The sequence below is a fragment of the Xenopus laevis genome, chromosome 9_10S, assembly GCF_017654675.1.
Source record: "Xenopus laevis strain J_2021 chromosome 9_10S, Xenopus_laevis_v10.1, whole genome shotgun sequence".
NCBI lineage: Eukaryota > Metazoa > Chordata > Amphibia > Anura > Pipidae > Xenopus > Xenopus laevis.
This window is the reverse complement of record NC_054388.1, coordinates 103798719-103818134: the sequence shown is the minus strand read 5'-3', so window position 1 is coordinate 103818134 and position 19416 is coordinate 103798719. Positions and strand designations below refer to the sequence as shown.

At 40.9% G+C, this 19416-nt stretch overlaps 1 protein-coding gene across 3 annotated transcripts in view; it reads left to right on the top strand.

The window, feature by feature from the left end:
- Positions 1-19416, top strand: part of LOC108702319 (voltage-dependent T-type calcium channel subunit alpha-1H-like) — a 164424-nt gene that overhangs the window by 23098 nt on the left and 121910 nt on the right. For all 3 annotated transcript variants that reach the window (XM_041577897.1, XM_041577896.1, XM_041577894.1), the window contains exon 5: positions 18471-18750. In XM_041577897.1, the coding sequence (XP_041433831.1) occupies positions 18471-18750 (280 nt within the window). The remainder of the gene's footprint in view (positions 1-18470; positions 18751-19416) is intronic.

The window sequence follows — 19416 nt, the reverse complement described above, 5'->3', positions numbered from 1 at the left end:
CCAACTAGTGGCTCGTGAGTGACATGTTGCTCACCAAACCCTTCTCAGTGGCCTCAAAGCAGGTGCTTATTTTTGAATTCCTACTTTGGAGACTAGATTTAGTTGCACAAAAACCAGGTGTACTGACACCCAAACAACCAAATGGCCATTCACAGAGCTTATTTTGCACCACCCAGGAACATTTTTCACATTTCTGTTGCTCCCCAATTTTTGTTTTTACATCTGAATGTGGCTCACAGCTCCTTCTAGGCTATAGATCCTTCATTCTGCACATGAGCAGAACAGATAGGCTGTCAGTGCATGTGCATGCATCTTGTAGGAGATGGGGGGACAGACTGAGGTCCATAAAATAGGGCAGCACTGTTAATTGCACTGTTAATTACAGCTCTGAATATGTGGGCCATTGTCCAGCAATTTACCAGCCCAGCCAATACAAATGGGAGTTGATGCCAATGTAGCTAACAGGGAAGAAAGATAACAGAGATAGGAAAGACAGGAGACTGAAAAGGTTACAATCCTGTAATTCAATATCAATGACCAAAATAACTAAAAATCAACCAATCACCATTTTGGTGCGTTGTGCTACAGCAAACATCTGATTGGTTGCTGTGTATTATATGACCAGGATCAAGCATTGCACCAGAGATCAGTTCATTTGGCAAGGTTGCCACCTTGAGGTGGGCGATATGGGAGTAATCCGATCACGGGCCAATAATTGGATCACAATGCCGTGAATACATGCGGTTGGGCCAAGGACCAACAAACCGATATGGTCCTTGATCCAATGGGATTTTTAAACCTGCACGATTTCCATTGCACAGATTTTAGGCCAGATATCAATCAGGGGAAGCTGCCCAATAAACTGCTGACTTCGTTTGTGGCCAGTTATCTTGTTGCCATAGCTAAGTTATACATAACATTGGAAAAAACTGTAGACAAACATAGGCTCATTTACAATTGCTTGCATAATTGCAAAGTGCGAAAAAGAATGCATAATTGAGCCACCTCTAGTGACATGCAGAAAAGTGCTTGAATCCATATATTCTTGCACCATAGTACCTGTCCAGCCTGCTTTCATGAGTAGTATAAAAGTGGCATATGGATATAAGGGAACCCTGGTGGTAGATCCATGGTTCCACTTGGATGTTGCATCAGTAGTTACTACTGACTGGGACCAAGCAGTTCAGACCAGTGATGGGCGAATCTGTCCCTTTTCCTTTCACGGAAAAATTCGTGAAACAGCAAAAAATTTGCAAAACGCATTGAAGTCAATGGGCATCAAAATAATTTTGACGCGCAACAATTTTTTTACACACGACTCTTTTGTACAAATGCATTAAAGTCAACGGGAATCCGAAAAATTTGGCACGACAATTTTTTTTTGTTGCGACGAATTTTCCATGGCAAATTTCCCCTGCCGTTTTGCAAAAACATGTTGCGTCTGGCGAAATGCGTAAATTCACTGCAAATCCATGCCTGGCAAATAAATTTGCCCATCACTAGTTCAGACATCTGGGAGCCTCCATGGGTTGTGTTCCCACAATAGAATATAAAACAATGCTTGTCATTGTCTTCCAAGCTCTGCTGCTTCTTTTTTTTTACATATCAAACAAAGTATTTTTCTTTTATAGAAATACAAGAAGTTTTTCTGAAATTGATTTTTTTCTCCATGTTATCTGGCATTTTCATTTTTTTTTGTAGATAAACCTGAGCCTTTCACAAATGGCATGTCTCCTTTGTCCTCAGAAACATTCATTTTCTTGGGTTGTGAGCAAAAACTAGTCTGTTTCTTGTTAAAGACCTGATTTATTTCAATGAGATGCGATTGGTTTAACTCACTGAATGCTTGGAAATAGGAGAAGGGAGCTGTTAACAAAATGTTTACGATCACTCCACTATTTAATATGTTGTCAAATGTCCTTTAAGGGGTAATGATCAACATGAGTGCAATGAATATGCCTGGTCAGCGCCGATCCGCGCCTTTATGTCACCTGAGGCCGCCTTCCGTTGCCGCCCCGACCCCTCCTCACGGCGCTCACATTTTCTGCGCAGGAGGGGGTCGGGGCGCTGCACGACGCTAGTGCAGAGAGCGCAATTGCGCTCTCTGCACTAGAAGAGCCGAATTTCCGGGTTGAAAACCGGAAATTCGGCTCTTAGTTACCAGGAGCGGCTGCTGCCTGAGGCGAGTGTCTCAACTCGCCTCATTGGTGGAGCGCCCCTGTGCCTGGTACCATACATACTCTTAGGGGCATATTTATTATGCTGTGTAAAACTAAATTCGCTGGGAAAACAGTGTAAAAAGCGATGTAAAATATATGGCGAATTTATCAAGGCGTGTGTAATTTTACCCCCATGCAAATGCCAGATTTGCCGTCATTATCTTGCATTGCTTTTGGCGGAGTCGCTCTAAAAAAAATGAAAACCTTAACTAGTGATGGGTGAATTTATTCGGCAGGCGCGAATTTGCGGCAATTTTACGTGTTTCGCCACGGCATCTAAGTATTTGGATGTCGGTGACAATTCCGCTGCCAATGACAATTAAACGCACACCCATTGATTTTAATGCAATTCAATCAGAATTGCTGGTGTCAAAAGTCACGTTTCCAAATTTTTCGTCGTTTTGAGAATTTCGCGGAAAATTCACAAATTTTTCGTCAAATCGAAAAGGGACAAATTCACCCATCATTAACCCTAACCTTCTTTACCCGTGAGCCACATTCAAATGTCAAAAGAGTGGGGGAGCAACACAAGCATGAAAATAGTTCCAGTCGGATGTCAAATGAAGACCGTGGGGGTTATTTATAAACACTGGGTAAATTTGCACCTGGGCAGTAACCTATGGCAACCAATCAGATGATTGCTTTCAGTGTTCAACCTACAGCTGGCTGAAAAAAGCTAATCACTGATTGGTTGCTATGGGTTACTGCCCATGTGCAGATTTGCCCAGTGTTTATAAATGAGGCCCTGTGTAACATGTTTCGATATTTCATAACCTCTCTGTGGACTAGCAGCCTACAGGAGGCTCTGTTTGGCAGTACACGTGATTTTTATACAACCAAAACTTGCTCCAAGCCAAGAATTGGCTTCTTCCACGCGATCTTCTTCCTGCTGTGAACGGCGCATGCGCAGTAGCATCATTTCGCCGGTATGATCTACTGCGCATGCGCGTGACTTTTGACGCATGCGGAGTAGATCCGTACCGGCCAAATGATCCTACTGTGCATGTGCCAAAACGCCGTTCACAGCAGGAAGAAGATCGCGTGGAAGAAGATGTCACCTGTGAACTCCCTGGACTGGACCTGCGCAGAAGGGTAAGTAACAAGTTAGGGGCATTTGCCCAGCGGGACGGGTAGGCCAGGGGGAGGAAGGAGGGTGGGCAACAAACGGGGGGTGGGGAGTTTGCGCCGACTAGGTTTCCTTACCCTTTAAAAAAGATAATTAAATTACAGATAAACCTGCTACTTATTGGTCTTCTGCTTATTAGGGCAGAGACACACCTGGAGATTTGGGGAGATTTCATTTATTTTAGCGTCAAATCACCTCTTCTTCTGGCTTAAATGTAAATCCCCGGCAGGATGGCACTAGAATTAGCGATTCGTTTCCGAAGTCACCCAAAGTTGCATCACAAGGAAACTTCGGGGCAACTTCTGAAAACAAATTGATCCGAGTGCCATCCTGCCGGCGATTTACATTTTAGCCTGCAACTTCAGGGAGATTAGTCACCCGAAAAGGAGGCGATTTGTCGCTGGGTGACTAAATTTCCCCAAATCTTAGCATGTGTCACCACCCTAAAGGGCTGTGGTTGCCTTGGGCAACCTCTTTTATGTGGGGCACTCTGAGTGCTTCATTTTCCTCATGAGGAAGAAGCGATTTGTCTAATCTCCCGAATTTCCACGCGTCTCTGCCTTTAGTAATCCAAAGCAGCCACAGCAAAGGGATGAAGGTAGGTGGTTGTTTATTCAAAACTCTTTATTCTATTCAGGGTTACTCAGATAATTACAAACGAATTAATAAGTGTGAAATCAAAACAGTTCTCCTTAAAGGATAAGTAAACCTTTAAAATAAGTGAATGCAAAATTGATGCTGGTGCTATTCTAACAAACTTTGCAATGTACATTATTTATTTATTTTGCTTTTATTCCAAGATATTAAGGGATATATGTGCTGTTAATACAAATGTATTTTGTTACAACAGCGCCACCTGCTGGTCATTTCCCCTCCAGTCTGACCACCAAGTAGTCAAGGAAGTTGTCAGGAGAAACAAAGAGGCTGTTCTGATATTCTTCTAGTTAGGAAAGATATGAGAAAGGTTTCTATTTTTTTTCCTATGCAGAAGAACATCTGGGCAGCCTCTTTCTTTCTCCAGACAACTTCCTTGACTACTTGGTGGTCAGACTGGTGGGAAACTGACCAGCAGGTGGCGCTGTCGGAACAAAATTCATTCATATTAATAGTACATGTATCCCTTAATATCTTGGAATAAAAAAAATTAAATAATTAATGTACATTACAAAAGTACTTAGAATAGCAGCCTTGTCAATTTTACATTCACTTATTTTAAAGGTTTACTTATCCTTTAAGAAAATATGCAATTATTTTTAACTTATAGAGTAGGCAAAATATTTTTTATCATAAATTCAATTTATTGAGTCATGTTGAAATAAGGTATATATAGGTGTATTGTGACCCCCCCCTTTTAAACTTTTTTTTCATAAAACTTTCTCCTGTATATATATATATATATATATATATATATATATATATATATATATATATATATATATATATATATATATATATATATGATGTAATAAATATATATTATATATTCTGGAAAGTTGGGGAAGTTACTGGTGGATTAAACTTTAATCTTAGTCTCTATCATAGCAGAAAACTAAGGTCAGAATGAAGGACAGTGTAGCGTGTCCTTTTTAAAACACTGCAGAATAATTTGCCAGTTTAACGAAAAAGAAAAAAAAAACGGTATTCAAATATACTGGCCTCTTATTTTAGGCTATTGTAACAGCACAGTAGGAAATGACTGTTAAGAGATCATAAAATTACTAGTGCAAAAGTAGACTCAGCAAGTAAAGTACCAGCAAATGTGCTTTAAGCACCTTTCTATCTGCAAAGCTATTAAAACTGTAAAAATAAATATTTATTAGTGTTATGCAACCCAATAGCCCCCAGGAGCATAATGTTTGGAGGACGATGAACTGTACAATGCACTTTTAAAATAATATTTCACACTCTGATATATATGCCCTAAAAACTCTTATGCAGAGCTGTGCAAAGGGGTAGCTGTGCCAAGGAAAGCCCCTGCTCCCTCGCATCACGCCCGCCGCTGCCCCACTGCTACCCGAAACCCCTAAGCAGCTGCCTCTTTTGCCAACCCCTACTTCTGGCATTGCCTTCTGGAGAACCATGGTAAACTTTGAGGCTGGTTTACTATCTATGGTGAATTCTACTTTCACCCTATTCTAAATGAATTAAGAAGAAGGCATAAAAATAATGCTGATTACTTGCTTGTCAGTTGTGCACAGTTGCGTTTTCCATTGTTTTTTCTGGGCTTTTTTTTTTTTTTATTATTGAGTTTGCATGTGTCTTCTGTAGTTTTTTGTGTAATTGGTCTGTGGCTGCAAAGTGGTATTGATCCTCCGGTAAAAAGAAATTCTGCTTCCACTGGTCTGAAAAACAAAGGTTTATTATTGTAAGGCTTATTCGGTGATGTATTAATTCAACTCATGGTGTGTAATGTATAAGACCCAGTCCATTTTATCATATATTATGCAAGAGGCATGCAGGTACACTTGAACTTGGAGCTCCCTTTTTGGCTAGAGGCCTTACAGATACAGCTACAGAATTTGGGATAGATTTATGAACGCACACGCTTCCGAAATCCAACGAGAAGGACACAGTGAGATTGAACAAACAAATTCCACTCTGGTCACATGGACTACAAAGCATCTGAAATAGGAAAGGCGCATTCAACGCGTAGCTGGATCATAAATGCAGGGTAATCTCACACAGAGGATGCCAGTCCATATTTATTAAATATACTTTAAAAACATTGAGGATTGCAAAAAGTGGATGAGCTGGGCAGGGGAGTAGATTTACTAAAGTGCGATGTGGCAATTCGCCAGCATTACCGCTCGCAGGGACATCACCATTTCTTACCGTTTTACTAATGGGCAGAGGCACCAATTCACTCAAAAAGAGATAGGTGCTATCACTCATTCGCACTCTATCGGCAGGCGACAATTTGCTCTGGCGAATGAAAGTTACTCCACAAATTCACTAAAATGCGGATTTTACTGAACGTTACCTCTTTCACCAGTCTTGCCTTCGACCAGCTCAGACCAGGCAACATGCAATGGAGTACATAGATATTCCTCAATCTTCTATTACTTACATCATATTATGTGCGTGGAAAAAGCATCAAAGTTCAAAAAACGCTGGTGACTTTTCCATTTTTTTTTGGGTAACCGGGTTCCCCCATACATTTTGTAACATATGGAACATAAACTATACACTGGGCTCATGTGTAAGGCATTATAACAACTCTATTGTCATGGTTCGCTAGACATGTGTAATTAACAGTGGAAATGTAATGTATTTGCTGCAACATATAACATAAAGACGTCCATGAACCTGAGCGCAAGACCTCTAGCAAATTTGTGCTAGGCAGAAATGAACGCTACCGCATAATTGCTTTGAATTGCTTGCACTGCCGAAGTAACGCTAGCGAAAAGTTGACATCATTCGGCGCCCACAACGAAAATCCGCATTTTAGTGAATTAGCGTTATCTGATCGAATTTTCGCCTGGTGAAGTGTAGCGATGGGTGCGAATCAGTCACTGGCTACTTTTCACCAGTCAGTATATCTGCCCCTATGAATGTAACTGGGCAGTAAAAAAGGGGGGTTTAAATAGAGGAGCCCAATGTGTATGAAATGAAAGGCTGCATAGAAGTCTTTTGTAGGACTTGTACGATCCCCATCTGGGAAAATAATGGAGATAGCAGAGAAGGATGAAGACATTAGGGCAAGATGCAGATAGGGCCAAACTGTGACATTATGGCAAGATATTAAAAGTAGTTCCAGATGAAGAAAGCAGCACAAGCAGAAAACATTCGGTTATGGTGGAGCTGTTATGGCATGGTGGAGATAGGACGGACTTTGGCCAGTATGGCAAGATAGAGAGCAAGAAGAATATGAAGGACAAGATGAAGACAATAAGGCAAGATGGGAAGAGCAGGGCAAGATTAAGTAATAAGAACAAGATGGAGATAGAACCAGACATTAAGGGGCAGATTTACTAAACTCAAGTGAATTTTCGAAGTCCAAAAAGTTCGAATTTCAAAGTAATTTTTTCGACCATCGAATAGGATACTACGACTTCGAATTTACTTCAACTTCGCTTCGAAGTAAAAATTGTTCGAATATTCGACCATTCAATAGTCGAAGTACTGTCTCCTTTGATTTCAATACTTCGCCAAATTAAAGCTACCGAATTGCTATATTAGTAACCAGTGCATTTTTTAAAGTTTTTGGCATCGAATAAAAATCCTTCGATGGATCGCTAAAAATCGTTTTAACCCCTCGAAATTCGACCCTTGATAAATCTGCCCCTAACAGTAGGGCAAGATAGAGATAGGAGGGAAAGACATTGGTGTTTGATCCATGGGGGCTATAGGGACTGTGACCCCCCCCCCCCCAAGAATTTTCCATTCCAGTTCTGAATATTTGGAGCAGGGAAAGATGAAGACAGCTGAACAAGATGAAGATAAGGCAAGAGTGTGACAGTAGGGCAGGATGGTGCAAGTAGGACAACATGAGGCAGTAGGAAAAGATGGGGAGAAAGTGGGGCAAGATGGAGACAAGCCAGAAAGAGGTGCAATGTGGAGAAAGTTTGTATCAGTGCTCCTCACCCTGCAGATCTTTCGTTTGTTGTTGAATTATAAGCTCCCAGCAGCCACAGAGAGCCAGAGACCAGTAGTCTAGAGATTGCCCATCTGCACCTGCACATGAATATCATGCATTTGAAATTCTGCAGAGGGATAATACATTTGGCATAAATATTTATGAACAGTACCAAGTAGTTTTCAGCATTAAAACATTGTGATTTTCCCTGTACACTTTTTTTTTTTTTTTATTCGTGTCTGCTTCAAAGATGTTTTTTTTCCAGGCAATAATAAAAACTCAAGTTATTATAGGTTACAGCCTGCCTAGCCTCAAATCAAAGCCAGTCTTCTTCCTGGAGATAATTGAGAGAGTCAATAGCAGTGCAGCCCCCCTGGCAGCCCACACAAACAGCAGCCTGCCCAAATAAATCTTCTGCTCCCATTGTTATCCCTACATTGATCCATATGAGACTGCTGCTGCGCTCAGTTGTTTTACCACAGATTGTACTTAAAGGGACACTGTCATGAGAAAAAATGTTTTCTTCAAATTGCATCAGTTAATAGTGCTGCTCTCTGACATCTTTCAAAGAACAAACTGATTTTTTTATATTTAATTTTCAAATATGAAATGAGGCTAGACATATTGTCAGTTTCCCAGGTGCCCCAGTCATGTGACTTGAGCTCTAATAAACTTCAGTCACTCTTTACTGCTGCACTGCAAGTTGGAGTGATGTCACCCCTCCCCGCCCACAGCAGCCCAAAAGCAGAACAAAAATGAATGAATAAAACTTTACCCCCAAAATGAATATATAAGCAAAAGATAGTTTATACCAAATTAAGTGGCATATTAAAGAACCATACCAAACTAGTATACATATTTAAGTAAATATTCCAAAATGTTGGGAGGTATGTTTACATATGCAAATTAGGATTCCGATTCGGTTTGGACAAACACAAGGATTCCGCAGAATCCAAATCCTGCTGAAAAAAAGGCTGAATCCCGAACCGAATCCTGGATATGGTGCATCCTAGTAAAAATCCATGTCCCACTGCGACTTCTTCCGTTATAGTGAGTAGGACAAACAACAGCCTGCCAGAAAGCAGTTCCATCCTAAAGTGCTGGCTCTTTCTGAAAGCACATGACCAGGCAAAATGACCTGAGATGCACCTACACACCAATATTACAACTAAAAAATACACTTGTTGGTTCAGGAATGAAATTTTATATTGTAGAGTGAATTATTTGCAGTGTAATTTAGAAATAAAAACAACAAATCATGACAGAATCCCTTGAAAGCGGAACTAACCTCCATATAAATGCTTTTTTTTTTTTACTTGATGCAGAAGAGGATGTTTGTGTATCATTACAGTTTCCCTAAGAAAACATACCTTCCAACTGTCCTGTTTTTAGAGGGACAGTCCCTCTTTTGACAGCTCAACCCCCAGTCCCTCATTTGTACTGGAAAGTCCTGTTTTTCTCTGCACTAAACAGCCAGAAAAAGAAACAAAGTTTCTAACTGAATCGGCTTTTAGCAGAGAGACTAGAACAGCCACAGCTGCAGATAAGATACTTTTGTAACAATTTCGAGGTAAGCAAATAAGTAATTGTAACAATATGAGATAACAGGTCCCTTGGGAAAAGTTAGACTCACAGCTTAAAGGGCAATTCAACTTCATTAGAAAAACTGTAATAACTGGAAAAAAACACAGAAATATGTTTAAACTTTCATTTCCTGCGAAATTTTGAAAAATTAACATGGTAATAAGGGGGTGTGGCCACAAAAATGGGCATGCTCAAAAACATTTTCACCGCGCTACGCGTGACACCTTTTTTGTCCCTCTTTTTATTTCCAAAATGTTGGGAGGTATGAGTAAATCATGGTGGGTGTTGTAGTCCAGTAACATCTCAGGTGTCTATTCCTAACCTAAAGCGTTAAATCCACCACTTTAGATGGGTCCAGTCACAGAGAAGGCCCCCTCCCCCATATGTGATATTTAGAACCTCTGAATTGGCTACAACATGTCTAAACTCCTAGTGCTCTCTCCAGTGCTTTTGTCATTCTGTTTAACGTTTTCCCCTACGGAGCTGTCAGAGCTCAGATGGAATCACTCAAAAAGTCTTTTTCACGGGAAAGAAACCCAACAACCTGCCTTTAAGGAGGAGAAGAACAGAAAGTGACCTTGAAAACTCATATCTGGAGAAAAGTATTTAATCTGCTAAATATAAGACAGAAATGAAGACTCTGACAGCCACTTGGATTGACTCGTTCCGTTCAGATCCCAAAAACACTGCATCCCATTGCCTGTCTACATTAGTTGCTAGGGCTATGCTTCAGCTGCACTGCACTGCTCAACCAAACTTAAAGGGGACCCGTCACCCAAACAAATTATTCATAATCCTATTTTATCACATTAGTAAAGCAAAATGAACTTTAATTACACTATATAAATTATTTAAATCTTGTTTCCTTCAGTCTGGGAACTTGTAATTATAACAAGCAGGCAGGAGCCATTTTGTGGACACTGTTATTAAGACAAGCCTTGTATCATCTCAGAATCTTGTTTGTGCACCAGAATGGGGGACCTGATGTCCATCCCCATGCCCTGGCTACACAATTAAATGGTAAAGAGAACGGGGGAATGTGGGGAGAGCAGTGACATCTAGGAAGTGCTGAATGGAAAGTGAAAGTAATTGTCTGCCCCACCTCTATGCCCAGGGCATAGAGGAGGGGCAGACAATATTTGATTGACAGCTGAGATTTTTAAATGAGCTTACAACAGCTATGAATGCTTTAATAAAAAATAGAAATTGGATTTCATGTTTAATTTGAAAAGGACTTTTATTATACAGATTTTTGTGTCTGGGTGACTGGTCCACTTTAATACAAATCCCAAAATAATGTAACATATAGTAAAGGTAGAGGCATGCTGGGAGCTGTATCATCAGGGTTGAGCAATATTGCACATTTAAAATTTTCTAAAGCTTTTCACCAAATCTCCAAAACCAACAACTTCTTTAAAATGCAAAAAAATCCTCCAATGAGAATCCCAGCTGATCTGTATCAATCATGTTCTTTGTTCCTGCAACTGGAGTTGGAAGCTTTCTGGCATTGAACAAGTCTGTCCTTTATTGGGATGCACCGAATCCACTATTTGGAATTCGGCATAATCCCTGGTGAAAGATTTGGCCGAATACCGAACTAAATCCCAATCCTAATTTGCATATGCAAATTAGTGGCAGGAAAGGAAAAAGTGGAAAAAATTCTTCTTTTGTAACGAAAATTCAAGTGATTTCCCTACCCACCTCTAATTTACATATGCAAATTAGGATTCGATTCGGCCAGGCACAAGGATTTGTCCGAATCCAAATCATGCTGAAAAAGGCCGAATCCTGGCTGAATCCTGAATTGAATCCTAGATTGAATCCTGGATTCGGTGCATCCATAGCCCTTTATCCCCATGTTTGATACCAGTGTAATATAATGAAGAAAAAAACATATAACATAATTATCTCTATATGTAAGATAAGAGCAAGATGCCCGATATGGTGCTGGGAATCATCATTTTCATTGGTCACTTTTTTGCATTTATAATGAAGTTTTTGATCTGTAGAATGTTCATTGGTGAATGTTCTTGCATCTATAATTATGAGTTTTGGCAACTAAGGGGTGCTGTGGGACAGCATTACTGCTGGGTTTATATCCCCTTTAAAGGAAAACTAGACCCCTAAAATGAATATTTATGCAACAGATAGTTTATATCAAATTAAGTGGCATATTAAAGAATCTTACCAAACTGGTATAAATATTTAAGTAAATATTGCCCTTTTACATCTCTTGCCTTGAGCCACCATTTCGTGATGGTCTGTGTGCTGCCTCAGAGATCACCTGACCAGAAATACTGCAGCTCTAACTGTAACAGGAAGAAGTGTGGAAGCAAAAGACAAAACTCTGTCTGTTAATTGGCTCATGTGACCTTACATGTGGTTTGTTTGTGTGCACCGTGAATCCTACGATCCCAGGGGGCGGCCCTTATTTTTTAAAATGGCATTTTTCTATTTAGGATTACCCAATGGCACATACTACTAAAAAAGTATATTATTATGAAAATGGTTTATTTACATGAAGCAGGGTTTTACATATGAGCTGTTTTATGCAATATCTTTTTATAGAGACCTACATTGTTCGTGTGGTATGGTTTTCCTTTAAATGGAATGTGATCTTTTCCTAAAACTGATTCTTTTGCAACCCCATTGCTTCCAAACTACACATGCCAATGATAATATGTTAGATTATTCTGGGATTTGTAGTCCAGCAGCAACTGAGTAAAGTGAGGTTGAGCAGTGCAGTGCAGTGGTGTTTACATCCCCTTTAACCCTGGTTAATATGTTGTTCTAGAATAGCACTAGTTGTCCTCTTATATACATATCATACTGGCTGGTAAACAGAGGGAGCTGGTAGGTCAGGGGTAGTATCTAGTGATGGGCGAATTTATTCGCCAGGCACGAATTCGCGGCGAATTTGCGCGATTCGCGTCAGGCGAATAAATTCGCAAAACGCCCGCGAAAATTCGCCGAAAAAATTCGCCGGCGTCAAAAAAATTTTTCCGAAAAACGGGCGCCGGCGTCAAAAACGGGCGCCGGCGTCGAAAAACGGGCGCCGGCGTCGAAAAAACGGGCGCTGGCGTCAAAACCGAGACGCCCGCGCCGTTTCGCGAATTTTTCGCCGTTTCGCGAATTTCGCGTGAAATTCGCGAATTTTTCGGCGAAGCGAAACGGCGCAAATTCGCCCATCACTAGTAGTATCATAATAACTGAGAAAGCCAATTGGCTTCAGTGCATTATGATCATGTTTCCCATGAAAGGGTTATGTTGGGAGAATGTAGGGAACAGTGGGTGGCCTGTGTCATTATCTACTGTCAGTTTCTGTGTAGTCTTCCCCAGCCCTCCCCGGGCACAGATCCATCAGTACTAAAGAGGACCAAAAAATAAATTTTGTTTTCCGTCCAAGGGCCAAACCTTGTGTACTTAAAGTGCTTTTTTTCCAGGGAAATCTGAGAAAGCTTTTCCCATATTAGGAGATGGTTACCTTGGAATGTAACGCTACCTCTGGCTGCCTAGTGTCAGATAATTGGGATATCATGTTTTATTAGAACGCCAGTGATGGATAAGGGAGGACGGGATCCTGTTTGGCAGGAGAGATCACATGGGTGAATGATGGTGTCCATTATCTGTATTTATCTGTTTGGAACCCCTAAGGGGAGTGAGTCATTGTTTTTGTTCTGTACATGCAGTGTCACATCAGATTTTGGAAATGGATTCAGGGATTTTAGGGTCAACTCTGTGCAAAAAATATATTTTGATTTTGAAAAATGTTTCTTGTTTCCACCCAGGGTCGGACTGGGCCAGCGGGACACCGGGAAAAAAAACCCGGTGGGCCTCCATCTCTTGTGAGCCCTGCTGACCCAGATCCGCACCCTGTGGTTCCTCTTCCCGTCGACTGGGCTGAAGAAGAGGCCAGGGCATGAAAAACGCAGTGTGTACGCTTGCGCACACACAGGGGCACATTTACCTAGGGTCAAATATTGAGGGTTAACTAACCCTCGATATTCGACCGTCAAAGTAAAATTCTTCGACTTTGAATATCGAAGTCGAAGGATTTACCGTTATTCCTACAATCGAACGATTAAATCCTTCGAATCGAAGCGATTCAAAGGATTTTAATCCATCGATCGAAGGATATTCCTTCGATCAGAAATTTGTTAGGAAGCCTATGGGGACCTTCCCCATAGGCTAACATTGGCCTCAGTAGGTTTTAGGTGGCGAACTAGGGGGTTGAAGAAATTTTTAAAGAGACAATACTTCGACTATCAAATGGTCGAATAGTCAAACGATTTTTAGTTTGATTCGTTCGATTCGAAGTCGAAGGTCGTAGTCGAAGGTCGAAGTAGCCATATTCGACCATTCGAAATTCGAACTATTTTTCCTCTATTCCTTCACTCGAACTAAGTAAATGGGCCCCACAGTCTCAGGGCAGCGGGGGGCAGAGATGTAACTAGAGGGGGGCCCTGGCGCGGGACGTGCAGCTGGGCCCCGCCCCCCTCCGCACGGCCGCAGAACAGAGTGGCATGCGAGCTGTCGGGGGGCCTGAGGGGGGTGCGGGCCCTGGCCCAATCGCACCCCCTGCTCCCCCGGTAGTTACAACACTGGCAGGGGGCCCTGGGACTGCAGCCCCGGTGGGCCTCGGATCCCCCAGTCCGACCCTGTTTCCACCCCCTTTCCTACGTCAATGGGTTGCTTTTTGGCATGGTTTTTTGTGTTTTAAAAATATTATGGTACAGTATTACGAAAAAAGGCCATACCTGTGGGAGGGTGTGTATAGTAAGGTACGATGGTGTCATGGATAACTGTGACAACCTGCAACCAAAGACAGAGGCATAGGTGTCTGTGGGTGCCGGAGGGCACATGGGGGCCATTCTCCCTCATCCAAACTTTCTGCCCTGGTTCTGGAAGTTGATAGAGGCAGGTGGGCGTGGAAGAACTACACAAGGACTCCCCCCTCCCCCGGTGTTTAATTCTTCTCTTTTCTGATACTGAATGACTTGTAGCCCTTCCAGTTGATGTTTATGGAACATTCCACTATGGGTCACTCAGGTCTCAATGGCCACTGCAAGTAGCAGTGATTACAGCTTTCTATGCACCATTGTGGCCCTTCTAGTCTTGAGGGGTATTCTGCCATTGGTTACCTGAGCAGTGTTTTGTTTGAACCAAATTACCAATATACATATATAAAATAGAACCCAAAATAATACCAGTGTTTCAAAGCTTTTATCTGTAAAACATTACACATTCTAATGAGATGACTGAAATTCCTATATTCAAATGCAAATCTCATTGAATGTGTCCTTCTAGTCCACTGTATCTCCAATTACATATACAATGTTCTTTTTCTGCGTGTCAAGCAAAATAACAGTTATCACTAAATCTGTAGTGAAACTGACAGACATAGTCTCGCCTCTAATTTTGCTGCATTTTCCCTCTGACAGCTCTTTATTTACTGCTTGGCCACTTTTGCAGCTCTGCTCAGAATATGAACTGTGGGAAAGGCACAATAAAAAGTCTTCTTCATTAAGGAGGCCATAGACGTTACAATTACGATCTTTCCAGGAAAGATCATTTGTTTCAGTACACGTGTAGAGCTGAATCATCGGATATAAAGGTAGAAACAATACCTGTATCTGACGATTCAGCACTAAAAGTGGCAATTTACTGCTACCTTTAAAGGCGCCCAATCAAAATTTTCCGGCCAGATCGATTGACCAGCCAACCGATATGCAAGTCTTCTGCCAATATCAGTTGGCTTGTCTCTCACCATACACACACCGAATATCGTACGGAAATTTGTTTTGTACGAAAACTTGTTTTGTACGATGCAGTCGTTATGGTACCATTGTGACCAAATTACACTTTTACACCTCTGTGAGTTTCAGTTTACACCTACCTGAATAGTTCAATGGAACCATTGTGATTGGATATTGGTGACAGTTTCCTAAAGGGCCTTGTATCCTTTGCTAATTGTAAATAGTGATGGGCTGGTACAAACCGGATCACACTCCAAAAATAGATGTAGTAAAAAAAGTATTTTTATTAGAGCAAAAACATCACAGCAAAGGCCTTACGTGTTTTGTGCCATAGGGGGGCACTTAGTCATAGGCTTATATCCTTTGCTGCCTACCAAAGAAATGTGCCATTCCTCCTTACTGGAGTGTTACCTTCATTTGAATTAGGGATGCACCGGATCCAGGATTTGGTTCGGGATTCGGCCTTTTTCAGCAGGATTCGGATTCGGCCGAATTCTTCTGTGGAGCCGAACCGAATCCTAATTTGCATATGCAAATTAGGGGCGGGAGGGAAATTGCGTGACTTTTTGTCAGTAAAAAATGGTTTCACCTTCCCATCCCTAATTTGCATATGCAAATTAGGATTCGGAGTCGGTTCGGTATTCGGCCGAATCTTTAGCAAAGGATTCCTGGGTTCGGCCGAATCCAAAATACTGGATTTTGAATCACATCTTAGACTGCAGCATATATGCATTTAATGCATTTCCCCATTCCTCAGGGTGATAGTTGATTTTTTCAATTTTTTTCAATCTCATCTGCTATTATATTGTATTACAGGTATGGGACCTGTTATCCAGAATGTTTGGGACCTGCAGTTTTTCAGTTAACCGATCTTTCCATAATTTGGACCTTAAGTCTGCTAGAGTCCATAATTCAGAGCTTTATGGAAACCGGGTTTCCGGATAAGGGATCCCGTACCTGTACTTTGAAACAGCAGTAAAAAGGCAGCTACTGTTTTTTGCAAGGGGACTATAATATATCTGCATTATACTTTCTGCATGTAAGATGGCACAGTTAGCAAACACGTTTACTATTGGTCGAATATCGAGGGTTAATTAACCCTCGATATTCGACCGGCGATGTAAAATCCTTCGATTTCGCATATCGAAGTCAAAGGATTTACCGCATTTCGTTTGATCGAACGAAATGAATGATTCGAAGGATTTTAATTCATCGTTCGAACGATTTTCCTTCAATAAAAAAATACTTATGGGGACCTTCCCCATAGGCTAACATTGGTGCTCTGTAGGTTTTAGGTGGCGAAGTATGTGGTCGAAGTTTTTTTTAAAGAGACAGTACTTCGACTATCGAATGGTCGAATAGTCGAACGATTTTTAGTTTGAATTCGAAGTCGTAGTCGAAGGTCGAAGTAGCTAATTCGATGGTCGAAGTAGCCAAAAGAAACCTTCGAAATTCAAAAACTATACCATCAGAACATATACTTGTTCAGAAAAGAGACCGATTAAAGAATCGTAATTTCTGTAATTTGAATCTTCATACCTCAAGGGGCCCATTCACTAAGTTCGAGTGAAGGAATAGAGGAAAAATAGATTTTCTAATGTTTTTTTTGGCTACTTCGACCATCGAATTGGCTACTTCAACCTTCGACTACGACCTTCGACTTCGAATCATACAATTCGAACTAAAAATCGTTCGACTATTCGACCATTCGATAATCGAAGTACTGTCTCTTTAAAAATTTCTTCGACCCCCTAGTTCGCCACCTAAAACCTACCGAGGCCAATGTTAGCCTATGGGGAAGGTCCCCATAGGCTTTCCAAATTTTTTCTGATCGAATGATAATCCTTCGATCGATGGATTAAAATCCTTCGAATCGTTCGATCAAACGAATTGCGCAAAATCCTTCGACTTCGATACTTCAGACATAGGGGCAGATGTATCAAGGGTCGAATATCGATGGTTAATTAACCCTCGATATTCGACCCTTGATACATCTGCCCCTGTGTCTACTAGAAAATAATTTCATCATTAAATAAACCCAATCCGCTGGTTTTGCCTCTAATACGGATTAATTATATCTTAGTTGGGATCAGGTACAAGTTACTGTTTTATTATTACAGAGAAAAAGGAAATCATTTTTTAAATGTGGATTATTTGGATAAAATGGAGTCTATAGGATAGGAGATGGCCTTTCTGTAATTCGGAGCTTTCTGGATAATGGGTTTCCGGATAACGGATCCAATACCTGTATTTAAAATGGAAGTGCTCCAACATTGGTTTGAAATATTTTATTTGGTTTTCACAATAAACCATAAAAATCAATATGATAACAAATAGTATGCAGAATAAGAAGATTAATACAATGACATATTAAACAGAATGTATAATTTACAATGAAGTAATATGTAAAATACAATAGAAACTAATAGTGATGGGCGAAAAGTTTGCGAAACGGCGCCGGCATCTCGTTTTTGACGCCGGCGCCCGTTTTTTCGACGCCGGCGCCCGTTTTTGACGCCGGCGCCCGTTTTTGACGGCGGCGCCCGTTTTTTCGAAAACAATTTTTTGGCGCCGGCGAATTTTTTCCGCGAATTTTTTCGGGCGTTTCGCTAATTTATTCGCCAGGCGCGAATCGCGCAAATTCGCCGCGAATTCGCGCCTGGCGAATAAATTCGCCCATCACTAGAAACTAACAAGAACTATTGAATTGAATTGAATTATTCAGTGACACACACTATTAGAAAATTATATTTTATGGGATTGAGTGAACTTTAGTAACTTTTATTATTTGTGGTCCATGAGTTATTTAGCTTTTTATTCAGCGGCTCTCCAGTTTGCAATTTCAGCAATCTGGTTGCTGTGGTCAGAATTACCCTAGCAACCATGCATTGATTTTTATAAGAGATTGGAATATGAATAGGAGGGGTCTGAATAGAAAGATGAGGAGTAAAAAGTAGAAATAACAATACATTTTTAGCCTTACAGAGCAATCTTTTTAGATGGGTGTTGGTGACCCCTATTTGAAAGCTGGGAAGAGTCGGCAATAATTCAAAAACTATTAAAAAAAAATGGAAAAGTTATAGAATATAAATACGTTATAGAATATACATTTATAAAAGTTAACTTAAAGGTGAACCACCCTTTTAATGAAAAGGCTTTATGTATATAAAACAATGTGTTACATGTGGGTTTTTGTTCCTTGTTTGCAGGAGTTACAATCTCTCCTCTCTGAGGCCGTATTACCAGGTGGATGAGGCAGAGGACAACCCTTATATCTGCTCTTCTAACCGAGACAATGGGATGTCAAAATGCCAGGACCTCCCTCCCAAAATGGACTGCTCCCATGTGTACTACTCAGATTTTGGCAGCGGGAATAGCTGCGTTAATATTAATCAATACTACAACGTATGCAGGCCGGGAGAGTTCAATCCACATAAAGGGGCCATTAATTTTGATAACATTGGCTACGCCTGGATAGCTATTTTTCAGGTTGGTGTAACTTGTCCCTGTTCTCTCCTGTTTTCTTTGTGGTGTTTATCAGTCTGTTGCTTTTTCTTTATCATCAGTAATGTCATTTCCATTCTATTGTTACACTTTAATTTGATGTGCCAAGAACGGCAGCCTTTATTATAACATTGTACAGTATATGAAAAAGTTATTTAATTCACTTATATCCTTACTCCATGTGTTATTCTTGCTTCAGATCATAATATCTTTTTTTAGACTGTAAAACTTCCCCCTCCGGGGGGTAAGCCATACCATTCAATAGGAGAGCCTTAACTAATCAGTTTGGGTGAGATTTGGTTTGAGTGTGTCCTGGGTACCCCTGGAATTATAGCAGGGTGACTGTTACCCCAATGTTTCTATATATCTGTAACCTTGTTATGAGCTAAGGGGCCAAGTCTGAAGGTCAGTTAGGGTGAGATTTGGGGTGAGTGCTTATTTGTACCCTGGGTACCCCTGGAACTATAGCAGGGTGACTGTTACCCCAATGTTTCTATATATCTGTAACCTTGTTATGAGCTAAGGGGCCCAGTCTGAAGGTCAGTTAGGGTGAGATTTGGGGTGAGTGCTTATTTGTACCCTGGGTACCCCTGGAACTATAGCAGGGTGACTGTTACCCCAATGTTTCTATATATCTGTAACCTTGTTATG